This window comes from Corythoichthys intestinalis, chromosome 7, assembly GCF_030265065.1.
Source record: "Corythoichthys intestinalis isolate RoL2023-P3 chromosome 7, ASM3026506v1, whole genome shotgun sequence".
In the NCBI taxonomy this organism is placed as follows: Eukaryota; Metazoa; Chordata; class Actinopteri; order Syngnathiformes; family Syngnathidae; genus Corythoichthys; species Corythoichthys intestinalis.
The window spans coordinates 32772005-32798922 of record NC_080401.1 but is presented as its reverse complement, the minus strand read 5'-3'; the positions used below and the strand labels follow the sequence as shown (position 1 = coordinate 32798922).

At 39.3% G+C, this 26918-nt stretch overlaps 2 protein-coding genes and 2 non-coding genes across 5 annotated transcripts in view; 1 reads left to right on the top strand and 3 right to left on the bottom strand.

Annotated features, from left to right (window-relative positions):
• usp24 (ubiquitin specific peptidase 24) overlaps window positions 1-3754 on the top strand; it is a 58418-nt gene extending 54664 nt beyond the window's left edge. Inside the window, exon 67 of one of the 2 annotated variants that reach the window (XM_057841316.1) lies at window positions 2278-3754. In XM_057841316.1, the coding sequence (XP_057697299.1) occupies window positions 2278-2340 (63 nt within the window). In that variant the 3' untranslated portion in view covers window positions 2341-3754. The remainder of the gene's footprint in view (window positions 1-2277) is intronic. The other variant, XM_057841317.1, reaches the window with a different exon arrangement.
• Window positions 3755-4911: 1157 nt separating this feature from the next.
• Window positions 4912-22288, bottom strand: pcsk9 (proprotein convertase subtilisin/kexin type 9). The gene is made up of 11 exons (XM_057840216.1): window positions 22105-22288; window positions 21145-21333; window positions 19456-19591; window positions 19240-19361; window positions 16950-17091; window positions 16693-16880; window positions 16444-16627; window positions 15421-15597; window positions 15209-15354; window positions 14126-14246; window positions 4912-7156 (listed from the first exon to the last, which is right to left on the bottom strand). Exons 1-11 carry the CDS (start codon window positions 22213-22215, stop codon window positions 7008-7010), a joined length of 1665 nt encoding a protein of 554 aa, XP_057696199.1. The 5' UTR covers window positions 22216-22288; the 3' UTR covers window positions 4912-7007.
• An 804-nt stretch (window positions 22289-23092) lies between these two features.
• On the bottom strand, window positions 23093-23164 carry trnap-agg (transfer RNA proline (anticodon AGG)). Its single transcript has one exon. It is a non-coding gene; the product is annotated as a tRNA-Pro (tRNA).
• A 3595-nt stretch (window positions 23165-26759) lies between these two features.
• On the bottom strand, window positions 26760-26831 carry trnap-cgg (transfer RNA proline (anticodon CGG)). The gene has a single exon. It is a non-coding gene; the product is annotated as a tRNA-Pro (tRNA).
• Window positions 26832-26918: the final 87 nt, after the last annotated feature.

Below are 26918 nucleotides of genomic sequence, written 5' to 3'. Positions count from 1 at the left end.
ACCTGGCATTTAACCCCTTCAAACCTGCATTTTTTCTGCTGGGCAAAAAAAAAATCTTTTGAAATGATTTTTACTCTACTCAAACAACAGAACAAAGTGCAATTTTTGGGGGGTGGGATATTTCATGCTTTTAATGGTTATTTTTAATCTGACTAGCATAAGCATAAATATGTGTTTCTGATCAAAAAGGCAAAAGAAAGTGCTCATTACTTAAGTCACGTTTTGACAGCCATTTACAAAGAGTCTAAAATTGCAAAGAGGGCGTGCTACCATTCTGAATCCTCAATTATAACATTCAATTCAAGCTCCCATGTGACCTTTCTTTGATTATGACTTTTTGTATTCTTTGATTGATGAAATGAACACACCGTACATAATTATCGGACTGAGCCGCTACTTTTAGCCCTCGCTTTCAACCCGGCATTTTATATTCATCGCGGCTTATATACAATGGGGCAAATAAGTATTTAGTCAACCACTAATTGTGCAAGTTCTCCCACTTGAAAATATAAGAGAGGCCTGTAATTGTTAAACCTCAACCACGAGAGACAGAATGTGGGGGGAAAAAAAGAAAATCACATTGTTTGATTTTTAAATAATTTATTTGCAAATCATGGTGGAAAATAAGTATTTGGTCAATCCCAAAAGTTCATCTCAATACTTTGTTATGTACACTTTGTTGGCAGTAACAAAGGCCAAACGTTTTCTGTTACTCTTCACAAGCTTTTCACACACTGTTGCTGGTATTTTGGCCCATTCCTCCATGCAGATCTCCTCTATAGCAGTGATGTTTTGGGGCTGTCGTTGGGCAACACGGACTTTCAACTCCGTCCACAGATTTATTAATGGGGTTGAGATCTGGAGACTGGCTAGGCCACTCCAGGACCTTGAAATGCTTCTTACAAAGCCACTCCTTTGTTTCCCTGGCTGTGTGTTTGGGATCATTGTCATGCTGAAAGACCCAGCCACGTCTCATCTTCAATGCCCTTGCTGATGGAAGGAGATTTTCACTCAAAATCTCTCGATACATGATCCCATTCATTCTTTCCTTTACACAGATCAGTCGTCCTGGTCCCTTTGCAGAAAAACAGCCCCAAAGCATGATGTTTCCACCCCCATGCTTCACAGTGGGTATGGTGTTCTTCGGATGCAATTCAGTATTCTTTCTCCTCCAAACACGAGAATCTGTGTTTCTACCAAAAAGTTCTATTTTGGTTTCATCTGACCATAACACATTCTCCCAGTCCTCTTCTGGATCATCCAAATGCCTTCTAGCGAACCGCAGATGGGCCTGGACATGTACTGGCTTCAGCAGGGGGACACGTCTGGCAGTGCAGGATTTGAGTCCCTGGCGGCACATTGTGTTACTGATAGTAGCCTTTGTTACTGTGGTCCCAGCTCTCTGTAGGTCATTCACTAGGTCCCCCCGTGTGGTTCTGGGTTTTTTGCTCACCGTTCTTGTTATTATTTTGACGCCACTGGGTGAGATCTTGCATGGAGCCCCAGATCGAGGGAGATTATCAGTGGTCTTGTATATCTTCCATTTTCTAATAATTGCTCCCACAGTTGATTTCTTTACACCAAGCGTTTTACCTATTGCAGATTAAGTCTTCCCAGCCTGGTGCAGGTCTACAATTTAGTCTCTGGTGTCCTTCGACAGCTCTTTGGTCTTGGCCACAGTGGAGTCTGGAGTGTAACTGACTGAGGTTGTGGACAGGTGTCTTTTATACCAATAAATAGTTAAAACAGGTGCCATTAATACAGGTAATGAGTGGAGCCTCGTTAGACCTCGTTATAAGAAGTTAGACCTCTTTGACAGCCAGAAATCTTGCTTGTTTGTAGGTGACCAAATACTTATTTTCCTCTTTAATTTGGAAATAAATTCATTAAAAATCAAACAATGTGATTTTCTGGTTTTTTTTCCCACATTCTATCTTTCATGGTTGAGGTTTACCCATGTTGACAATTACAGGCCTCTCTAATCTTTTCAAATAGGAGAACTTGCACAATTGGTGGTTGACTAAATACTTATTTGCCGCACTGTATGAACAAATGCCGTTTTTTCTAGAAAGGTGCGTCTTAAAGTCAGTCAATTACGGTAACTGCACGCAGTCCAATTCCAAGTCAAAGCAAAAAATAGGCCAAACGGTGGCTCATTACTTAGCATCATTATTAGTTTTTCTGGTCACTTGCATCTCAATCACTGCTGCATATGTGCTTATTTCTTGTAATATTGCCTTTAATTATCAGACTGAGGATAACTTTCCTCTTCCACAGGGATCAGAATCTCCCATGATGCTTGGCGATTCCAAAAGCGACCTGGAGGACGTTGACCCTTAACTTTTTTTGGGGCACGAGTTCCCTCTGGAAGGCACGCGGGCCGAGCGCCACGCGGCCCCGACCTCATTCGGGCTGCCTAAACTGGCCCGGGGACGTTGGAAGAAAAAACAAAACTCAACAAAGCTAGCCAATCGCAACAACTTGACGCAGAAGACAGGAAAAACAAAAATGCCAAAAAAATGGAGAAACTCTTGAATCACTTCCATCAAGATGATTTATAAGGGCAGTTTGAATTAAAGGGGGAGTGACCAGGTTTCCTCCTTTGGTGATCGTCTTTTTACAGAGAGGGCAGGGGGCGGGGCATTTTACCCAATGTTTTTGTCATTTTCCCTCACACACCCACACCCATTCGCCAATAAGCATTTGTTGTTGTAAAATAATGTTTTAAAGGTCCTGGAGAAAAACTTTGGATGCAAACACAAGTTTTCACATACACACAAGCACTTGCTTAGCAAGAGTGAAGGGGAGGCAGGGATGGGCATGGGGGATCTAAGTATGCACTTTATTTGCCACGCTCACAGCGCGCTTCCTTGAGCTTCCTTGTGTTTTTTTTTTTTTTATTTTATTTTCATCGCTTGTTTTAACACTTCTTGCTAACATTTTTTTCCCCCTACTCCGCCTTCCTTATGCAGGATATCAACAGAACGGGACTTATAAGTTGATGCCAATATCTCACATACGCGCACTCGTGCTAATGTGACCTCTGCCATGGTTTATTTGCCTTTTTTGTGTGTTTTTTATGCCATATTTAACACACACACACTGCTCATAAACAATGTTACCTCTGCTTTTTCGTTTGTTTGTTTTATGCCTTTTTGTATCTTTTGTGCCATACACACGTAAGCTTTGACTCGCACGCCAATGCTCCTCAACGCTAATATTACCTCTACCAAGCTCTTACTTGCTTTTTGTGTCTTTTGTGCTGCCAAAACGCACACTGGTATGCTCCTAAATGCTAAAAACATCCCAGACATGCTTTTATTTGCCTTTTTCTGCAGTCAGTTACACACACACACACACACAGGAAGACACGTAGCGTTGACTCAATTACACACATTAGTAGCCCAGTTATCGGGAGTTCCGAAGTGCCTTAATCTCCCGATAACTCTCACCATCGCCGCCAACTCCTACACATCACACCATATGTGACCATAATGTAACTGTGTGAGTGTTGACTTGAACAGGTCAATGTTTGCACGGTGAGGACCTAGGAAGCAGTTTGGATGGTCATGTGATCACAAGCCGCCACCCACTCAACTTCCTGTTAAGATGCGTGTTTGTGTGTGTTAAAGGGTGACATAAAGAAAAACAAACCCAGCCCTCTCAATGCTTTTCTCATGTGTTCAAAGGAAAAAAATACAAAAACACTTCTTTTAATATCGAAGGGGTGGGGTCATGGTGTAAGGGGAGGGGCATCCGTGACTCGTGCAAGTTTTACTGTCGGTGTGATTTTTTTTTTTTTTTTTTCTGACAATTTACAATTTGCCATCACACGTTTTTTGTGTGAGTGTGTTACGCATGTCAAAACGCCCAAGTTTTAATTTGTATGACAAGAGTTTGATTACAGGGGGGGTTCTGGGGAGGGAGATTTGATATAAAATAAACTGGAATGCACACGCTTTTGTAACTGGTCTTTGTTTGTATTTTTTGATGGCTGTTACCTCATATTATGCTTTCCAAGAAATAGGAAAATTCAAATGATTTGCTTGCATAAGTCTTATTCATCCTTGGGTGCAATTTCCAGGACTGTTGTTGCACTGGCTGCTGTCTCAATGACGGCCTGGAGTGAGGGCTCAAAAAGTCACTTGCTTTGTTCTTGTTCCTTATGGTGAGAACTCGAACTAAAATTGCCACTCCTATCAGTGGCGCCTCCAGAAATTTTTCATAGGGTTGGCCAGATGGGACCACTTAAAATCTTGGGGTGGCCAAAACTAAAAGCTATAATTTCAGGTTTTCATTATATTATTGCAGTAAAAAGGTCAGGGGAAAACTTTCAAAAAGACTTAAGGGCACAGCTACGGATATACTTTGGTGTAGTGTGTAATATTTGATGTTACGAATGATTTAATGTGCATGGTCCGTAACTGTCCAGTCAACATTTTGAGTTCCACAATTCTGTTTTATTGTGTTATGTATGTATGTATTAGGCATAAGGTGTACATTTAACTAGGGCTGTCAAACGATTAAAATTTTTAATCGAGTTAATCACAGCTTAAAAATGAATTAATCGTAATCAATCGCAATTCAAAACATCTCTAAAATATGCCATATTTTTCTGTAAATTATTGTTGGAATGGAAAGATAAGACAAGTCGGATATATACATTCAACATACTGTACATAAGTACTGTATTTTTTTATTATAACAATAAATCCACAAAATGGCATTAACATTATCAACATTCTTTCTGTGAAAGTGATCCACGGATAGAAAGACTTGTTTGATTTGATTGATTGATTGATTGATTTTATTTATTTCAGGTGTTCAGACAAAATAATCCACACAAAAATTAATTGAAATAACAAAAACGTCTGAAAAGGAGTGAGAAGAAGCATAGCTTATTAGGTCCCCACCCCTACACATTCAAAATACAATGAATTTTATACATAAGATGTACCTCCATATAATTCAAAACTGGACATGCATATCAATATAACAAAATAATGAGTAAATAAACAAAAAGATAAATACAAACTTCAAAACCCTTGTCATTCTTAAAGGATAAATGTTAGTTTGTATATTGTGACTAAATATTGCCTTCTAGTGTATTTGTTGAGCTTTCAGTAAATGATACTGTAGCGACTTAACTGTTCTGCCCAAATACATGATGGGAAGTGGTGCAACCATGACTGTGTGTGGTGGCTGGAAATGCTATTCTTCTCTGCGTTGGGTACACTAGAGGGTGTCAAGAAAAAGTTCCGACTCTTGTCATTCTTCCCCACGTCGCTTCCCACAATATTTATAGTTGCTGTGGGAGAGATGACAAAGCTTTTGCCAATTAAAAGCACGGCCCCAATGAACGCTTTTATCTACTCCACTCACTTGACACTGCCTCTTATCTCTGTATAGAAGTAAAACGACGCCATTGTAGGCTGTTTGCGGCAATGTGTGAATGAGTCGTACTCTGAATGGGTTAATTGTGATAAATATTTTCAAGTGATTAATTTTAAAAAATTAATTACCGCCCATTAATGCGATAAATTTGACAGCCCTACATTTATCAAAACAAAGTAAATCCACTCATTTGGGATGAAATGCACAACTGATGCTACAACAATCTAACGATATACTAGTAAGTGGGGTGGCCAGTGGGGTGGCCAACCAATTTATAGGTGTGGCCGTGGCCACCCCTGGCCACCCCCTGGTGGCGCCACTGACTCCTATATTACTCGTGGCTGAATTAGAAGCAAATTTGGTGGATACATTCCATGGAATTTTTTTTTTTTGTTTGTTTCATATCAGGGTTGATTAATTAATGGCGTTCTGCACGCAACATGTCACTTTTGCTCATTAATATTCATGACGTTAGCAACTGTTGCTAGGCGAGTGAAGCTTGCACTTGTCCCTAATGCTAAATGCATGTAAATAGTGTACAAATGAGATGTTTACTGAGCTAAACCTACCAATTCAGTCCGAAGATTATGTCCCTGGTCCCAAATTCACTGATAAAAATGTGGAATAACATACAAATCTTCAGTTAAAGAGATGGCTTAAGTGTCAAAGGGCTGAAAAAAACGGTGAAAAGGCAGACCTTATCCAGAGGTAGCTTTTTTATCGATGCCTTTTTCTTGTGTGCATTGCCTTACGCCACTGACAATGACATTCTCCTGTTTCAAGAAGCTATCCTTTATCACCATATGCCCTGTCTTTCTTGTATATTATATCCTCTGGTTGTCTTACGTCTCAGACCGTTCTTGGGGGCAATTTACATAGCTAGACTAGTGTAGTTACTCCAGTTATCCCGAAGGTGGCAGTTTTACGTCGCATCTTGTATGGGTATCCAGGCGGTCGTAGTTCATTTGAACTTGTTTTAAAAACAAAAATTGCTTCGGTTTGAAATCAGACTCCCAACAAATTGATTTTGTGAGGTTGGGTTCCACGTACAAAAAAATCATTGAAAAGACTACAATGACCGTAACTTTTCTCCTTAACATTTTTTAAGAATTATGATGATTCCTGCTATATTAGACTATTCATGAATGGATTGACGGTCATAAAATTATGACTTCATGTTTATAATACAACATGAACCTGAAACGATGTAATATTATTTTAAAATTATTGTTCATTATTAGTTTCATTTTAAAAATATATACAACTTTATTCACAATGTAAGCACTTTTCTAATATTTTGGACATTTAGCCCCCAATCACATATGAAAATGACCACAATATTGATCATTTTGGAGGGTTTATTAATCTAGACTTGTTAAAAACACAACCCAGCATCATGTACTCCAGAATAACAGCTTTAAAAGGATTTGATTAATAAATGTAATAATCAAGCAAAAACTGCATAGAAGATGAACTAAAAAGCCACATGCAGTCTTAAATGTTAAACAGGTCGACTCCAATCAAGCTGATGATCCGCTGCTTCATCAAGCTTGATTGCTTGATTTGATTTCACGCTGCCTTCTACTGATTGGCTACACCATAGGTACACAAATTTACACTCTCCTGCGCCGACAGCAGACTGTCACCCCGTCAGTGTCAACCCTCTCGGCGTCGCCCCCAACAAGTGGCCGCCACTCGGTCCGGGTCCAGCCCAGAGGACATAATGGGTGAACATGTGGTTTGGACACTCTGCATTCAGAGCCTGCAAGTAAGAAATAATGAGGCATATTAGAAAATGATTAAAACAAGCTTTTTTTTTTTTTTAAATGTAGAGAATAAAAATAAATGGAGAAAGAAAATTTAAAAATGTATGTTCGCAGAATGTGCATATGTACTACAGTATAACTTTTTTCAGTAAAATGTTTTTAAACAAATCAATAAACATAGTTTACTATAAAAATACAAAAAAAACTAAGCATTTGAATTAATATATATATATATACAGTGCTGCTCGAAAGTTTGTGAACCCCACAGCGATGGTCAGATTTTTTGTAAAAAAAACTAAAATAACCTTATTAAATGTTAAGTTATACCCAAATCCACAATACTGACATTCCAAATAATGGACTGAAACAAAAGAAATAGTTATATTGTCATTCTTTATTTAACAAAAGTGGTTGATTTAAGAAAAACTCAGATATCATGTGTGCAAAAGTATGTGAACCCCTTCAGTTAATAGGATATTGCGCCTCCTTTTGCAGAGATTACCTCAACCAAACGGTTTCTGTAGTGACTAATCAGCCTCTCACATCTACTTTGGGGGATTTTTGCCCATTCTTCCTTGCAGAACGCAGTCAGTTGAGAGAGGTTTGATGGGCGTCTGGCATGAACTGCTCGCTTCAGGTCCCGCCACAGCATTTCAATGGGATTTAGGTCAGGACTTTGACTGGGCCAGTCCAGAACACGAATCTTCTTCTTTTTCAGCCATTCCTTGGTTGTATTGCTGGAATGCTTTGGATCATTATCATGTTGCATGATCCACCTTCTGCCAAGCTTTAACTTCAAAACAGATGGCGTCAGGTTATGTTCTAGGATTTGACAATATTCCTCAGAATTCATGATTCCCTGGACTATGTGGAGTTGTCCAGGTCCTGAGGATGAAAAGCAAGCCCAGATCTTGACATTCCCACCTCCATGCTTCACTGTTGGGAGAAGGTTCTTTTGGTGGTATGCAGTGTTGACTTTTCGCCAGACATGGCGGTTTTGGTTGTGACCAAACAGTTCAATTTTGCACCTACATCAGTTGATGAAAACTCTTTTTAATTTAGTCTCGACAACACAACTGTTAAAAAAAACAAAAAAAGACTACTGAATTGATTGATTAGGAAATCAGGTTGAAATAATAGAAAATTCCAAAATGTTGAGGGGGTTCACAAACTTTTGAGCAGCACTGTATATATATATATATATATATATATATATATACATGTAGAATAGTACAAAACAGACAAAAAACGATTATGAATTGTTAGATATACATCAGTGGCGGATGCTGGTCTTTCAATAAGGGCTCAAATACACCAGAAGCTTCTTCGTTCCAGGTCCGGCACGGCTCTGTGTTGACTGCGTGCCCCGCAGTAGGTAAAAAACGTGCAAAACATACCGGCTGCGCACGCTTGCATTCCGCCAACTCCGTCCCGTCATAATGTGGCATTCAAAACAACGACAAACACACGGAGTCTGTACTCATCAGAGAAGCAGAGAGAGAGGTGGACTTGATTTGATTGAACATTTTTGCCCCGATTTTTTTTTTTTTCCTTTTACCGTGACTTTGCGACACTATTTAATTACGGTTTTAAATTACATGACTTGCATAAAAACTCCCCGTCCATCCTCATAGCTTCGTATTCTGATTTGATGTTTTCCGAGGCACCCTGAAGTGCAAGATACGGTGATGTTGTTTTGTTCATGTGATGCGAGAGTGAGAAAGAGACAGTCTACCGAGAGCCACAGGTTGAGGAAGTGTTGTTAGCGCCATGTGTTAATAAAAACAAAGTTGTCAGCACGTCATTTGTTTGATAGCGTTTCCAGAAAAACACACATAATAGGACACCTTGCAGCTTCCTTTTTAATGCTGTCCTTATAATAATGACATTATAAACTGCATTATAAATCACTTTGTGACTTTCCACCTCCATGATGAAACATTCTTCGTCCATGTTCGCTGGTGTTTAAACTGTGAATAAGACACTGGGCTGTTGACGCCAGGCCTGGATCCACCCATTTTGACGGATGCGTCTCCGGCAAATATAGAAAATAGCCTAAACCGTCTGTCGGCCTCCAGCACGCCGGAGATGGTCCGCAGTCAATCCGGAGCACTGACGCGGCCAGTATACAGTACGTTGAACAATTGGCTATAATGGGAACAGATTGGCTCCGGCGCTCTTTTTTTGCAGGAGGCGGACCGAACCCGGAACAAAGATGCATCTGGTGTATTTGAACTAGGGCTGTCAAAATTATCGCGTTAACGGGCGTTAATTTTTTTTTTTTTAATTAATCACGTTAAAATATTTGACGCAATTAACGCACCCGCTGGAATATTGCCTCAAACATTACAATGAGGCCGTTTATGGACATTAAAAGTGAAGAGAATGCCACTGGCCGCTTGGGGGCAGCGCCGTTCCATACTCATGTTATGTCTTCTAAACGTGGGAGAATTAGTAGTTGTGAGACGTTTATGCTGTATTCACAATGCAATGCAAATTGCTATTTGTGCTCCACACATATTTCGGTAAGTTTTCTTTCTTTTAGTGGCAATTATGTGTCTCTTGTTTTATTTTGGGTAAGATATGTACAGATACAGTGGGGAGAACAAGTATTTGATACACTGCCAATGGGTTTTTGGCAGTGTATCAAATACTTGTTCTCCCCGACTGTATATGTTATACAGTAAAGGCGAGTGGACACAGGCGCGCCGTTTATTGGCATAAGCTTCTCCTTCACAACAAACATAAGTATCGTTTAGTGAAAGCACAACAAAAATAAAATTCCTATCTCTCTCAAAAAAAAAAATGTTCTCAAAAAGAAAAGCACTTCAGTCTATAGTAATGAGGCCCTATTCTGACACACAGTTAAACAACAATGCTAAAAAATAAACTGGCATTCCATATCAATTTAGCTATGCAAAATACACGTAAAACTTTTCACTCTATTTTTATTATTGTTATTTTTATTCTTCTTATTATTATATTAACTCTACTTTTGATTGAAAATTTTACAAATGTTATTAAAACGAAAACATGAAGAGGGGTTTTAATATAAAATTACTATAACTTGTAACTATAACATTTATCGTTTAAGAACTACAAGTCTTTCTATCCGTGGATCACTTTAACAGAAAGAATGTTAATAATGCCATTTGTGGATTTATTGTTACAATAAACAAATACAGTACTGATGTACAGTATGTTGTATGTATATATATCCGTCATGTGTCTTATCTTTCCATTCCAACAATAATTTACATAAAAATATGGCATATTTTAGAGATGGTTTGAATTGCGATTAATTGCGATTAATTACGATTAATTAATTTTTAAGCTGTAATTAACTCGATTAAAAATTTTAATCGTTTGACAGCCCTAATTTGAACCCTTAGGGGAAAGCTCAAAGTGTGTCCGTCTTTGAATGCTTATTGACTGTGGAGGGGGTCAGCGGCACAGGTTGCTCGGTAGGAAAAGAAACGAGAGTGCCAGAAGTCAAGTCTCCAAACATAAGCAGCTGCAGTTTTAAAAAAATGTATATAAATTATTAATTTATATATATATCCACTATAGGCAAATTTTTTTGCAAGTCATTTTTAACAACTCAAGCGTTGCTGAGATGATTAAGTCTCCAGTTCAGAAAACCAGAATGAAAATTGAAAAATGCCTCCCGGGGATGTTAATACGACAAGATCAATGATAAGCTCATTTCGTTGTCAATCAAAAAGGGATTCAGCCTCAGACAGATCGATTGTCTTGATGAAGACCTACATTGCCGAAACATGTCGGCATTTTTAATCAGAACAAAGCCATGATTTAATAAAGGCTTTTTATTTTTCCACTTCGGTTTTTTGAATCATCACTTTTTTTTTTATCTTCACACTGAAGAGCACCAGAAGTATACTTTCTACGCCCAGCAGCCCTCCATGCACCTAATGTTATACTGAATCAAAAAGGGATTCAGCCTCAGACAGATCACCCAATCATGCAGAGAAGCCAGCGTCTGAGCCACCCGAGGCCCGCCCACTGTCCATAGACCCTCAGAGAAGCACAACTTCCAGTGAGAGGGATAACCCAGGCTTTAGTCAATGACTCGTCTCTTTTGCTGTAGTGGAACAATGCATAGACGCACCAGCGTCCCCACTGTTTAAAGGACTGAAGCTGTGCGAATGAATGAAAAGCAAGTCGCATCATAACCAGTGATAAGAAGCTAATTCTGAACAAATGTCAAGCGCGTTGTAGCCCATATTCTGTCAAAGACATGTACACACAACAGGATACATTTGATCACTTTTTTTTTAGGTTTTGGGGGAAGCTGAGCTTCCCTTGCAGTCTTAGAGCAATCGTCAGTGATATATAGGTATGTATAAAATGAACATTTAAAATGATGGAAATTAGAAAGATACAAATGTTGGAATTGGTAAAACCAAGGATATAGTACAGGGCAGATTAAAAATAACTAAGAAAGAAGCAGATTGCATATAATACGTACAGTGCTGTATTTTTAGTACCCCTAAAAATAATTTAAAACATTTATTTAAAATTTAGCGATTTGAAATTACAGAGTATGACTTAAAATGTTGTTTTTTTTTAACCAATTTTATGTGTATTTATATTACTGGAGTCACCACAGCGTAACAGTCGATTCAAATATTAGATTTGGCACACAAGGTTTTGTGCCGTGTACCCTTCCTATCAACTGAGCCACCCACCTAGTCAAATTAAATATATATGATATTTATTTATACTAGTCCTCCAAAAATTAGCATATTGTGATAAAGTTCATTATTTTCTGTAATGTACTGATAAAATTGGACTTACATAAATTTTAGATTTATTACACACAACTGAAGTAGTTCAAGCCTTTTATTGTTTTAATATTGATGATTTTGGCAAAAAAGTCAAGAAAAAACAAAAATCCCTATCTCAAAAAATTTGCATATTTCATCCAACCAATACAAAAAAGTGCTTTTTAATACAAAAAAAGCCAACCTTCAATTAATTACATCAGCTATGCACTCAATATTTGGTCAGGAATCCTGTTGCAGAAATTACTGCTTCACTGCGGCGTGGCATGGAGGCAATCAGCCTATGGCACTGTTGAGATGTTATGGAGGCCCAGGATGCTTCGATAGCAGCCTTAAGCTCATCCACAGTGTTGGGTCTGGTGTCTCTCAACTTCCTCTTCACAATATCCCACAGATTCTCTATGGGGTTCAGGTCATGAGAGTTGGCAGGTCAATTGAGCACAGTGATGCCATGGTCAGTAAACCATTTACCGGTGGTTTTGGCACTGTGAGCAGGTGCCAGGTCGTGCTGAAAAATGAAATCTTCATCTCCATAAAGTTTTTCAGCAGATGGAAGCATCAAGTGCTTCAAAATCTCCTGATAGCTAGCTGCATTGACCCTGCCCTTGATAAAACACAGTGGACTAGCACCAGCAGCTGACATGGTACCCCAGACCATCACTGACTGTGGGTGCTTGACACTGGACTTCAGGCATTTAGGCATTTCCTTCTCCCCAGTATTCCTCCAAACTCTGGCACCTTGATTTCCGAATGACACGCAACATTTGCTTTCATCTGGAAAAAAGTACTTTGGACCACTGAGCAACAGTCCAGTGCTGCTTCTCTGTAGCCCAGGTCAGGCGCTTCTGCCGCTGTTTCAGGTTCAAAAGTGGCTTGACGTGGGGAAAGCGGCACCTGTAGCCGATGTCCAGCACACGCCTGTGCACGGTGGCTCTGGATGTTTCTACTCCAGACTCAGTCCACTGTTTCTGCAGCTCCCCCAAGGTCTGGAATCGGCCCTTCTCCACAATCTTTCTCAGGGTGCGGTCAACTCTTCTGGTTGTGCAGCGTTTCCTGCCACCCTTTTTCCTTCCCACAGACTTCCCACTGAGGTGCCTTGATACAGCACTCTGGGAACAGCCTATTCGCTCAGAAATTTCTTTCTGTGTCTTAGCCTCTTGCTTGAGGATGTCAATGATGACCTTCTAGACAGTAGTCAGGTCGGCAGTCTTGCCCATGTTTGCGGTTTTGAGTAATAACCAGGCTGGGAGTTTTTAAAAGCCTCAGGAATCTTTCGCAGGGGTTTTGAGTTAATTTGTTGATTCAGATGATTAGGTTAGTAGCTTCTTTAGAGTACCTTTTCATGATATTCTTATTTTTTTAGGTCGGAAATTTTGTTTTTTCTTGACTTTTTTGCCAAAATCATAAATATTAACACAATAATAGGCTCAAACTACTTCAGTTGTGTGTAATGAATCTAAAATATATGAAAGTCTAATGTTTATCAGTACATTACAGAAAAAAATGAACTTCATCACAATATGCTAATGTTTTGAGAAGGACCAATATTTTATAATATTATAAAAAGAAATCCAATACAAAATTACTATGTATAGAAAAATGACATTTTTGTCTGTTGTAATTGTCTTTATCATGGGTGCCCAGCCCACTACTTCTCAAATAGTAGTCAAATAGCCATGCCATGGGTGGGGCATGACCTTGGGAAAACATACTTTTTTGCCGTACTAGATGTACTAAATGTACTTGTTCACCCACTCAGTGGGTGGCAGTGGCGCTCTCGTTTTTAGAGAGTGTCTGCAGTATTTTTTAAACAAACAAGAGCACACAGCAAAGAGCACTGGAGCTAGGAAGAGAAACAAAACAACGCGAATAAAGTTATACATTATTCTAAGTTGATCTACATTACTTTTTCCCTTTAGTATAAAAAGGACACAATGTTATGCAGAGGTGTACTTATAATAATAATAATAATTTTAGAGACAAATTATACTATTTACAGTGGTGGCAGAGAGTTGGGGGGTGCCAAATGTTTACGTCTTTCTTCGGGGGGCTGTAACAGAAAATATTTGATAAGCACTGGCCGAGCTTAGTCACTTACCGTCCTACCTGTTTTACATTTTAACTGTGAGATTTTGTGATTCATTTCATGTCTGTATGAACCTGCTAGATGTCGCTGTAGGCTGTCAAGACGGCCATTCTGCAGACTGTCCGTGATGCAGCAGCGGGCCACAGCGTGAACACCCCCGCGGGCCACACACTCCATCACTCCAGTGGGTATTCCCTTGAAGGAGACATATTTTGCCTTTTTCATTATTTACAGTACAATACATGTAAAAGAATTATTTGATGATTTGCTCCAGTTAAAATTAGGGCTGCAAATATCGATTATTTTAGTAGTTGAGTGATCGATAAACCATTACTTCGTATAATCTAGTAATCGGATAAGGAACATGAAAAATTAAATTACCTGAGCTGAGCCTCAAACGGTACAAAAAAATAAATGAGGCTCTATGTACAGCAAAAGAACAATTGGCTAACTTACATCGCAAAAGTCCGCTAGTTTAAATGCTATTAAATGCTAACTTTTTTACAATGCTCATAACAAATGCTTAAGACACATATTCCCACAAAAATAGGCTAAATAGACCTATAAACTAAATTACAAATGCATAAAAAAACATTAGCTCAAACAAAATGTAGCTTATGTTGGTCTTAACAGGGAGCACCTGGATTCAGCCATGTGAATTGTTCAAAGTTCAAAGTTTGCTTTTTTGTCAATTCTACCACATGTGCAAGGACAGACAGAGAATTGAAATTGCGTGACTCTCTAACCTCAGTGGCAAGTAAAAATGAAATAAAAGAAATAAATATATATAAAAATAGATAACTGTACACTCTGACAATACATGTATACCTACATACCAACATGCATGGTTGTGCAAAAAGGGATGGTTATATAAAGTGACGAGATGACTAATTTATAAATGACTGTTATAAAGTGACTATTTATAACGTAACTATTATAAAGTGCCTGGCAGACTAGAAGGCAGTGTATCTACCCAAATTAATAAAACTAAATGCAAACACTTTCAAAATAAACCATTACAATGTCATTTTAATTAAACGAATACTCGAAGCAGCAAAATTTAATTGGAATTTTTTTTTTCTAATCGAATACTCGAGTTAATCGATTAATCGTTAGCACTAGTTAAAATGCTTTCTAAATCCAAAACTTTGTCGTACGTGAATGGTTTGGCCTGGTCTTCTTCCGTGTGGGTGGTAGCTACTGCATCCCATCATCAGCTCCCCCTGACGGCAGCGACTGACTGTCTTGGTGATGAAGGGTCCGAGCCTCTCTGACCACACCGAGCGACACAGAAGCCCCACGTCTAGTTAACACACATGAAGATGAGTCAATATGGGGTTAAACTCTAAACTTCCAAATATTTGTTTACTTGTGGTGTTGTTCATTGGAGCAGGCATGGCAGCCACCATGTTAGGGGTGCTAAGGCTATACATTCCCAAAAGCGGGCGGAAGTCTACTCTGGCACCTGTGGCGTCACGTAACATCGCGTGCAGAACCTGCAGTGGTGACGCTTTCTTACTGGATGACAAAATCACTGCCGCGATGCCTGTTAATAAATATAAAATAAAAAGGAAAATGTAAAATTATTTTGTCAAGTGCATAGGCGGAGTTTGAGCTTTGTGGCGGGGGGGGCAAAACATGTTGATGACCCCAAAACACGGTGTCAACAATAAAATTAACTTACAAGATATATGCTCGGTTAGTAGCTTTGCCCATGCTCGTAAATACCGGCATAGCAGTTATGTGAGGGTGGGTGTGTGTGCGTGTGTGAGCGCACGTGGTTTTCTGTGGAGAAGAAGATGCCGATTTTTGCGTTCCGTGGAGATATCCGATTTAATGCCAAGTTTTCCAGTCACTCACACCCTTGAATATGGTATCCCGGTTGTGATTCTGTTCTACAATTAGCGTCCATTTTGCCCACCCCGCCCACCATTTTGGCAGTGTTCTCCAGCGTTTCATGGTTCATATCCTTGGTTCTCGCTCAGTCGTTGTCGCTTTTGAAAGCTTAGGTTAGAAAAAAAAAACTACGTATAGCCATTTTGTTTCTGCTGCCCTCAGGTGGTTTCGGCTAAGCAAAGCAAATTACTGTCTCTAAGATGCTAGTCACATGATCTGTTCGAAAATTAATTTTGACCCATTATAAAAATATTTATTTGTCATTTCTTTCATTTTTGTTGTTTGTATTATTGCTTTACAACTTTTATAGACAACTTTTTACCGGCAAAGTCTTAATTTTAAATTCATGCATTGGAAAGTCAATTACATGCAATGACAATTTTGGCCACCGAGGGGGGGAGCTATGCCCCGGCCACCCCTTAATCTCCGTGTATGGTCAAGTGGACTGCATTGCTGCCACCTATAGAACTGGAATTGTACTTGTGACATCACAAACCTGCCACATGTGCCGCCGCCTCTGAGGTTCCACCGCGGGCCGCGAAGCAGGTATCACATTCGCCGCTAGCACTGATGATGTCATCACCGGGTGCGAACAAGTCTACGCAGGGCCCAAAGTTGGTGCCGCCCGCTCCTTGCGCCACTAGCCTGTCCCAGTGGTCCACCGCCCCAACGGTGATTACCTGCATATAGAGATGTGGAAATGATATCGACAAAGAGTACACTCTGTGTCACCGCTAGGCGTCACCTCGTGTTCAGATGCCGGTGAGTAGAGACAAGCATCATCCCGGTAGTTTCCAGCTGCGGCCACGACCACGGAGCCACTTGCCACCACCTCCCTACAAGCTGCGTTCAAGGAGCGGCTTAAGGCACCCGCAAGAGGCAGCAACACGATAGTTGGACGCCCGTGTAAAGCCGCCCGGATGTACTCCAACCCTTTCCGCAAATGAAACCACTTTCACCGTTGGCACTTGACACATTTACAGTATTTTAAAGAAGTCTGACCTGCGAGCGCCCCAGACACAGACCCCTTGCCACGACAGTTGAGCACCCGTACCAAGCGGATGGCAACACCTCTGGCCACGCCCGAGTCTGCACCACCCACCACGCCCGCAATGTGAGTACCATGACTGGTACACCGACCGGCCTGGAGAAGCATATGGTGTGCGTAAGAGTTTTAAAAATCGCAAATGTTTTTTTCAAACAACTGGAGGAGTTGCATGGGAGTGCTTTTTGTTAGTTATACATCACATCATGTTGATTTCAGGTCACTGTCTATTGATTTTAGGGCAATATTGCGTCACTTCCAGGTCATATCCAGTCACTTTCTGTTGATTTCGGGGTAATATCACATCACTTCCTGTTGATTTCGAGTCACTTCTCGTTGATTTTGGGGCATTTCCGTTTGATTTTGGATGACTCTCTGCTGATTTCGAGTCAGTTCCTGTTGATTTTGGTGTATTTCAATGAGAACGGGGTCAACTCATTTGGTGCAGTCAGCAGCCAGCAACAGACCTAATCCAATTAGAACTGCAAGGGTTGCCAGTGAATGGATTGGTGAATTGGAGTTTTCCTTGCCTGGCACGGCCAGACTGTTCTCCCTGTAGTTTTCAAACACTGTAAGAATAGTCTGGGACCCAGCCCATTATCGGCCTCTTGAGCAAGCACAAAATCAACCGTCCAATCAGATTCGTTTATTTGCGTGACGTGTTCTTAACGAGCAACATCACTCTTCCGCGTCGAAAGTCATCTCCACAACAACACAGATGGCGAACAGGAGAGCCGAGAATATGTTCCAATCCACGGTAAAATTAGTTTTAAATTACCAAAAACACATCGACACAAGTCATTGACAACAGTCTGTCTCGCGTATAACCATGTTGAATAAACTCCACTCTCCTCGTATGTTTACTTCCGCGCGCAAGTCCCTCGTTGCTTTAATAACGTCACGTTTGCCCGTCGCTGATTGGTCCACTCCGCTGTCTGTTTGCTGTGGCTTGCTGCGCCCTGGAAATTTTATCCCTGAATGGTGGCCAGACTCAATAGCTGGAACAGCGGCAAGTCTGGTGTACCAGGGTAGAGTTTTCCCAGATAAGGTGTTTTACATTTTTCTCCGTTTTATTTATTTGGGGTTTGTTATTGCATGGGAAAAAGTTACCTCAGATTTTTTTTTTGCCCGATAAAAGTTCTTATGATGAACCTTAAAGGGAACCTCGGACTTAGACTTGAAGGCTCTAATAAGCCACAATTGTTCTCTTGTACCAAAATATGTTATTAGAAACACATAAAATATTGCCATTTATTTAAAAATCTATAATATTTAGTACATATTTTGACCTACAGAGGGCACCATGTTTTATATTAACGCTCGGGGTGATGACGTAGATTGTCACTGTCACTCGACGGATACTACCTGGTTACTGCAATTCCTTCTATACAACGAGACGCCCAGCACATGCTGTCCTCGGTTAAAAGCGGCGAGTACTTATTATTTGTGTATTTATTAAGTCTTTTATTACCTTTGCATTGCCTCAAAATACTTTTTGCATGTGTTTCCCTCTCATACTTTTAAGCATTGTGTTTTCTTGTGGTAGCTTTAAAGCAGATTGTTGATCTGTTGACCACATTAGTCACGTAGCGTATTTAAACCATGCTTATTTGATATTACTACATTTAGGTATTTTCTCAAGGCATCTTTAGTATGTTTTGTATGTATGCATCTAAACAAAACAAGCTGAAAGCGCATGGTAGTACTTTGGGTGTCAAATTCCCCTTTTGTGGCACGTTTCGCCGGTGTAGCACATTTCGGCTGAACACCCTTTTTTTTCCTACTCTTGTCTCGTCTCATCCTGTCTTTCCTGTTCATTTTGCTTTTGCTGCTCGTTTTGTGCGATATCGACAGTGCTGTCATGCTCATTAAGGTTCCGCTCGGGTTCAAACTGAAAGGGTTGAACAGATGACATGTTTATGTCGCCAGAGTCATACTCTGGAAGCCTGGCAGCATAACCATGTGACTACACCGCCCTGCGACGTCAACAACAATTGCGACCTACTAGTTAAACAAATTTTACAAATTGTATGAAAACAAAAACATCAAGAGGGTTTTCAATATGAAATTATTTTAACTTTTAGTAATGTTTATCTTTTAAGAACTACAAGTCTTTCTATCTGTGAATCCCTTTAAGAATTTTTGATTTAACCCGCGTAATGTGAGTGGCTGACGTTATTACATTCCATTGGTCTTTGGCCAGTTTTGTCGTCTGCCCGGAAAAAGCAACAAGTGTGTGTATTGTACTTTGACTCCATCTTCTTCAGGTATGCCATCGAAATCTGTCGTGACCACTCGTCCTTGCAGGTCTCTGTGAGAAGTCCGTATCCTACCATCCATCAGATAAACCTCCACTAAACCGCCATCACCTGCAAATACAAGCATTTTTAACTCTTTGCCATTGACGGCAATTAGCGGCCAATCCCTTTGAACTGAGAAAGTGTCACAATAGAAGCGACTCACTGTGAGGATTGTATGTTGCATTATTCCAGGTACTGCCATGGTGAGGCCACAGTAACTTTTGGAGGTTCCAGGGGGTGCTCTGAGCGAAGATGAAGGAATCCTCCTCCACATATTGGACGTGTGGGAGCATCATTGCCTAGGCACACAAGAATTGAAAATATTTTTTCTAATAAGAAACAATTCTCATCACAACACAATGACTGGATTGAAATACTTTCCAATTATGAATTTGCTCATAAAATGCAGCTTCAAAGCAAAAATGTAAACTTCCAGTGCAATTTTACGCTCTTTCATAATAGACGTGTTTGTCAAATGGTTAAACACGTCTGGGGCTTTGAGCTGTTAGATTTCATGCCAAAATATCTGATATTAGTTTGATCCACGTATAGGTTCTTTAGCCCCTCCAGCCCAATCCCCGTAGTGTTAGAAAAATCCACCAAATTTCATGTTAAGAGATGTAGTGTAGCAGTACCACTCGTTATCTTTGTGTCAAAAATCGATACTGCAAAAACTAGGAGCAAGAGAAATGAGAGCCAGCGTGTGAGAGAAACCTGTTTCTCTAGGAAAAAGGTAGGTGGCGCAAGCGAGAAAGTATCAGTGTATTATTCGTCCATTCTGTTTTAGGATCCAAAATCGGAAAACTGATAACATCATATTTCATTTCTCGTTTTGAAATCCAAAATCAGAATAATGATAAGTGGCAAACCAATAGCAACAAAAATTCTATTCTATTTTTCACTTCAAAACGGCGAAATATAGGTTGTTATTTGTTTTCCGATTTTTGAGAACGAGAAATGAAGTAACAAGTCGTTTTCCGATATTTGACTCTAAGACAAGAAATGAAATTACAAGTTATTACAAGTTGCTTCACACAAAAAAATATATATTTTCAAAAGAAAAATCACTTTAATCATAAAAAGAAAAAAATTTAATCATAGAAAAAATGTTTTTGAATGCAAAAAAAATATTTAACTCTCAAAAATTTGTATTTGAACATTTTTCATTAAAAAAGTTATCTTTGATTTTAGCAGTCCTCTTTGTGTTTGGGCCATATTATGGGTAGGACATTTGTGTCTAAATCATTCAATCCCCCAAAAAGTTGCTTAAATCATAAAAATATTTTCGGTATTAAAAAAAAAAAAAATTAATTGAAAAATAAAATTGTCCCCCCCCCCCCCTTTTTTTTTTATTTTATTTTTAATAATATGCAAAGCAAATGACCGTCTAAGGTGCTAGTCACATGATCTGTTCGAAAAATAATTTTGACCCATTATAAAAAAAAATTTTTTTTGTTCATTTCTTTCATTTTTGTTTGTTTTCTTGCTTTACAACTTTTATACATAAAAAAAGAAAGTCAATTACATGCAATGACACTTTTATGCCACCATGGGGGCCTGGCCCCCCTTAAACTCCGCTTATGTCAAGCGTGTGAATTCACCTTTTTCATTCTTTCAAGTTAATCTTTTTCCCCTCAGCTTTGTGACTGCTGTCCCTGTCCTTGTCACAGTTTGTCACACTGTCAAGTGGACACAAAGCCCTGTGGGGAAGTGGGATGTATTTGCTATGCAACACACAGCAGCGAGCTCCTGACATCAGTGGGACAGTAGTGACCAAAATCCAAATGTGCTTAGAAATAAATAAATAAAAAGCCAGCATGAAAAGGAGTATTACCCTAAATCAAGATTTTACCAGTTGGATGACATCGCTGCTCATCTTGATCAAGAAGCCTCGTAGGGCTCCCGAGAAAAAGAAGGTGCGGAGGAGCTCCACTTGGTGGCCTCTCCTGGCCGCAGTCATCCTCAGCCTCCTGACACTACCGTGCACGTCGCCCTCATCATTTAGCACCACTATATAGCGACCTGGCACACGCCATGCCACCTTGGAGGTAACAGACAATAGCATTCGTGACTTCTTTTTAAGCAGTACAACAACCTACATGAAAGTATCTAAAAATAATAATATTATTTAGAGTTACATAAGAAACAGACAACATAAGTGAAAGTTTTTAAATAAAAAAATATGAATAAAATAATGATGAAAAAAGTTTTTTTTTTTTTTTTTTTTTTAACATGGAAACTTTTTGGGGGGGGCAAAATGGTAAATATTGTGTTTAATTTGTATCATTAATAAAAAAATAAATTAAAAAATCACACTAAAATCACTGATAACCAATACATTCGCATTGTTTAAATGATTAATAATATGGACATGACAAAAATGAATAAAAATGAAGATTAATTTCCGTCAATTGTAGGACATTTTTGTATATTGTTTCAAAAGAATAATTATAAATAATTATAAATTTGAAATTTAAAATGAAGTATATTTGTTAATTGAAAACGCATTTGTACACACCTATTTTTAATAAATTAAAAGAAGTCCAAAAATCATCAAATAGAAAGAATAAAAACAAGTACATGAAAAAAATATAGAAAATATAGATTAAACTTCACAATGTTTAGATAGAAAACTGTAAATAATTTGTTGGAATTTTTAAAAGATGCAAGGAAAAAATAGTAATACGATTATGAATGAAAACTAAACCCCCAGGAAAGAAATTACAATGAAGAATGAAAGGTTAAAAATGTGTATAATGACAAATACTAATATAAGTACAAAATACTAATATCGTGTGTTTCCGTGCCTTACCTTGTTGCATTGAAGGAACTCAACAGGAGATACAGTCTGTGTCTTGACCATCGGCCGGCTCACCAGCAGATAAGCGCATAAAATGAGCGCACAGCCCACCAAGACTGACATTGCAGTGTCGCACACTACTACAACACTGTGCTATTGTACTCTACCCTATTTTTGTCACCCGGATGCGGCTTAGACAAAAGATTCAAAAGTATCCAACCGACGCACGTCTGATTGCTTGTGTCCGCCCCACAAAACATAAGTGGAGGCGGGCGCTAGTCTTCCTCACCTCATACGGGGCGCAGCCTCGACTGTACTCTACCAGCCTGCAATTACTGTGTGGGCACACTCTTCTCATATTAGCTGCATATACATTCAGTACATAGTACATAACTATTCGCTTGCATGCCATGACTTGTGAATTTGAGTGGCAACCATTTTGTTAAAATATAGGGATTTCACACCTTCTGCAGCTAAATAGCTTGAGAGGTTCAAGAAATGTTTCATCGATAAAGACCAATAGCTAAATTTGAACCATTTATTTGTCACATGTGAAACCATGTGAGAATCACTAAAGAAAGTTAAACTACCCCTTCAAAACATCTCATCCAGGAGTTGGACCTTGGACCTCAAACAGCCAAATTGAGAAACATACCACTACTCCAGTGGTTCTAAACCTTGCTAAAGGTACCGAACCCCACGAGTTTCACATAGGCATTCACCAAACCCTTTAGAATTCTGTTATATGCGCATCCATTTTGCAATTGCTTTGAGGCATCTGTCATATGTGCAATAATGAGGATCCAAAAAGAACCCTTTATTTAGGGGCTCGTCCAGGAATCCGTCCTGGGACGTTTTGAACACCTCACACCGTAAGCGACAATCATACCACAAGACCAAAGAGCCACTACCTGGCACAATAAGTCCCTTATCTGCAGTTGAATGTGCAACAATGTTAAAGTACATGACACAAAGGATCCAAAACCAGCCCTTCACTAAGGGGCTCGTCCGGGAGTCGGACCCGGGACCTCTCGCACCCTAAGCGAGAATCATACCACTAGACCAACGAGCCACTGTGACGTCTGATTGGGCCTGTTAACAATCGAATGTATGGGAAACCATGTGACAATTGCCCAACTGTCCAAAACATACCGTTCACTAAAGGGATCATCCTTGAGTCAGACAGGGGACCTCGTGCACCCTAAGCGAGAATCACACCACTAGAGTAAAGAGCCACTGGTCTCTTATAAGTCTGTTTTTATGTGAGATGATACAATGTATTCAGAACTAAGCCTTCCCTAAGGGGCCTGTCCTTGAGTCGGACCTGGGACATCCCACATCCGAGGTAAGAATCACACCACGAGAGTAATGAGCCATTAACAGCGACCACTTGCCCCTTTTCTGCAGTCATATGTGTTATTATGCAATGGACTCAAAACTAACCCTAATCTAAGGGGCTCGTCTGGGAGTCGGACCCGAGACCTATCGCACCCTAAGCGAAAAGCATACAACTACAGGGTGTCCATAAAGTCTCTTTACCGTTTAAAAAAATTATTAAAAATGCAATTGATTTGTTCATCAATCAGATTTGTTCTATTGTATTCAACGTTTGTTGAAGTTTTTTTTTTTTTTACCTCTTTTAATACACTTCTACATTGGAACCATTAGTTGCACAAAGCACATCAAGACAGTACTCGATTCCTTGCTACGTTCGCTGTCAGTGTTGTTAATCTTACTGAAAAAAAGTAATTAATTATAGTTACAAATTACTTCTCCCAAAAAGTAATTGCGTTAGTAACTCAATTACCTGAATGTAAGAGTAATTAGTTACTTGGCAAAGTAATTGGTAATAATTACTTTTTTTTTTTCCTTAAAAAAAAAAAAAAAAAAAACATTGGCCACACTATGTGAAGTTTTTTTGTGAAGGTTTTTGGTACAATTGGCCCGAGCCCAATTCTTTACCCTAATTTACCCTTCACCCTGAATCAACTGTTAAAAGTTGTTAAAACTGCTCCCATTATTGCATTAGTTCCCTTCTCTCTACTTTCGACAAATGAAGGTTTTAAAACTATTTCATCATTTAAAGATAGATTCAAGTCAAGATTTTGCCGATTTAGAAGTATTTTAGATAAAAAGTTACTTAGGTTCGTTAGGAAGGTTCTCTACAACAGAGCCGTAATAAAAGGTCTACTGCTTTAAGATGGCGGCTGTTTACTAACGCATCTAGTGCCGTGTCTGTCATTTTGCATCTAGTTATATCTATATACAGTATATGCACTGTTGTTAATTTTACTTTAAAATAGTAATTAATTACAGTTACAAATTACTTCTCCCAAAAAGTGATTGCGTTAGTAACTCAGTTACCTGAATGTAAGAGTAATTAGTTACTTGGCAAAGTAACTAGTGATTTTTTTTTTTTTTCCTCAAAAAAAAAAAAAACAAGAAACAAAAAAAAAACAGGTCACACAATGTGAAGTTTAAAGGATTTGGGGGACAATTGGCCCTAGCCCAATTCTTTACCCTCCACTTAACTAGACACAAGGGTATTGCGATAACTAGCTAGTAACCTTTGCTATGTGTGGAAGTCATTTAAAGTTGTGAATCAACCGTTAAAGTTGTTAAAATTTCTCCCGTTATTGCATTAGTTCCCTTCTGTCTACTTTAAACATGTGTAAGTTTTAAAACTGTTTCATCATTTAAAGATAGATTTAAGTTAAGATTTTGCCGATTTAGAAGCATTTTAGATAAAAAAAAAAAAAAAAAAGTTACTTAGGTTCGCTAGGAAGGATCTCTACATCAGGGCCCTCCTGAGAGGTCTACTGCTTTAAGATGGCGGCTGTTTACTAACGCATGTAGTCCTTAAAACATGTTGGCAATGCAGCTGTGTCAGTTTTGCATCTAGTTCTATAATATGATATCTACCGTGTCATGTGGGCGTAGTTTGTCGGCTATGGCTACAGTCAGGTATTATTAGAGCCACCTAGCATCGCGGTTGCAACGGCGTTTTCCCCACTGCTGCTCTGCTCTCGTCCCGGTGAGTCCGTTTCTCTCAGACTTTTTTTATTCAACCAACTTAGTAACGCATAGTAACGCACGCCTTTCCCGCCTCAGTAACGGTAACGGCGTTGCCAAGATGAGAAAAGTAATTAATTGGATTACTCATTGCTGAAAAAAATAACGCCGTTAGTAACGCCATTATATTGTAACGCCGTTATTAACAACACTGTTCGCTGTAGCATAGCCTCATCAATTGTGGCAATGGCATCAGTAATCCTTCGCTTAAGGTCAATAATGTCCCTGATCTTTGTTCGATACACGATATCTTTAACATAGCCCCATAGAAAGAAGTCCAGAGGAGTGATATCTGGTGAACGTGGCGGCCAAGGAATTGGCCCATCCCTTCCAATCCATCGGTCTGGAAATGACTTCTTTCTTTGGTGTACCCAACGCAGAGAAGATATAGCATTTGCAGCCACCACACACAGTCATGGTTGCACCACTTCCCATCATGCATTTGGGCAGAACAGTTAAGTCCCTACAGTATCATTTACTGAAAGCTCAACAAATACACTAGATGGCAATATTTAGTCAAAATATACAAACTCACATTTATCCTTTAAGAATGACAAGTCTTTCTATCCGTGGACCCCTTTCACAGAAAGAATGTTAATAATGTTAATGCCATCTTGTGGATTTATTGTTATAATAAACAAATACAGTACTTATGTACAGCATGTTGAATGTATATATCCGTCTTGGCTTGTCTTTCCATTCCAACAATAATTTACAGAAAAATATGGCATATTTTAGAGATGGTTTGAATTGCGATTAATTACGATTAATTAATTTTTAAGCCGTGATTAACTCGATTAAAAATTTTTAATCGTTTGACAGCCCTAGTTAAATGTACACCTTATGCCTAATATATACATAACACAATAAAACAGAATTGTTGTGGAACTCAAAATGTTGACTGGAAAGTTATGAACTATGCACATTAAGTCATTAGTAACATTAAATATTAAGCAATACACCAAAGTATATCAGTAGCCGTGTCCTTAAGTCTTTCTGATAGTTTTCCCCTGACCTTTTTACTGCAAGATTATAATGAAAACATGAAATTATGGCTTTTAGTTTTGGCCACCCCAAGATTTTAAGTGACCCCATCTGGCCACCCCTATGAAAAATTTCTGGAGGCGCCACTGGCCACCATGTGATATACTTGGGTCTGTTATCAGTCTGAAATACTATAAGTGCAACCATGTGACAATTGCCCAATGATCCAAAAAATACCATTCTCTAAAGGGTTCATCCTTAAGTCAGAAAGGGGACCTAGGGCACCCAAAGTGAAAATCCCACCACTTTAGTAATGAGCCATTAACGTGGACATTTAACCCCCTTTTCTGTCGTCATGTCTGTTATTATGTTACATGACACAATTATCTGCAGTCATATGTGCTGCAATGTGACAGTATACAACGGATCAAAAACCAGCCCTTCACTAAGGGGCTCATCCGGGAGTCGGACCCGGGACCTCTCGCACCCTAAGCGAGAATCATACAACTAGACCAAATAACCACCGCCACAAGCGATTTCCCCGTTATCTGAAGACATATGTGCCACAATGTGACAGTATTCAACGGATCCAAAAACAGCCCTTCATTAATGGGCTCGTCCGGGAGTCGGACCCGGGACCTCTCGCACCCGAAGCGAGAATCATACCACTAGACCAACGAGCCACTGTGAGATCTGTTTGGGCCCGTGACCAATCGGACAAATGGGCAATCATGTGGCAACTGCTTAATTGTCCCATAAAAAACAATGCA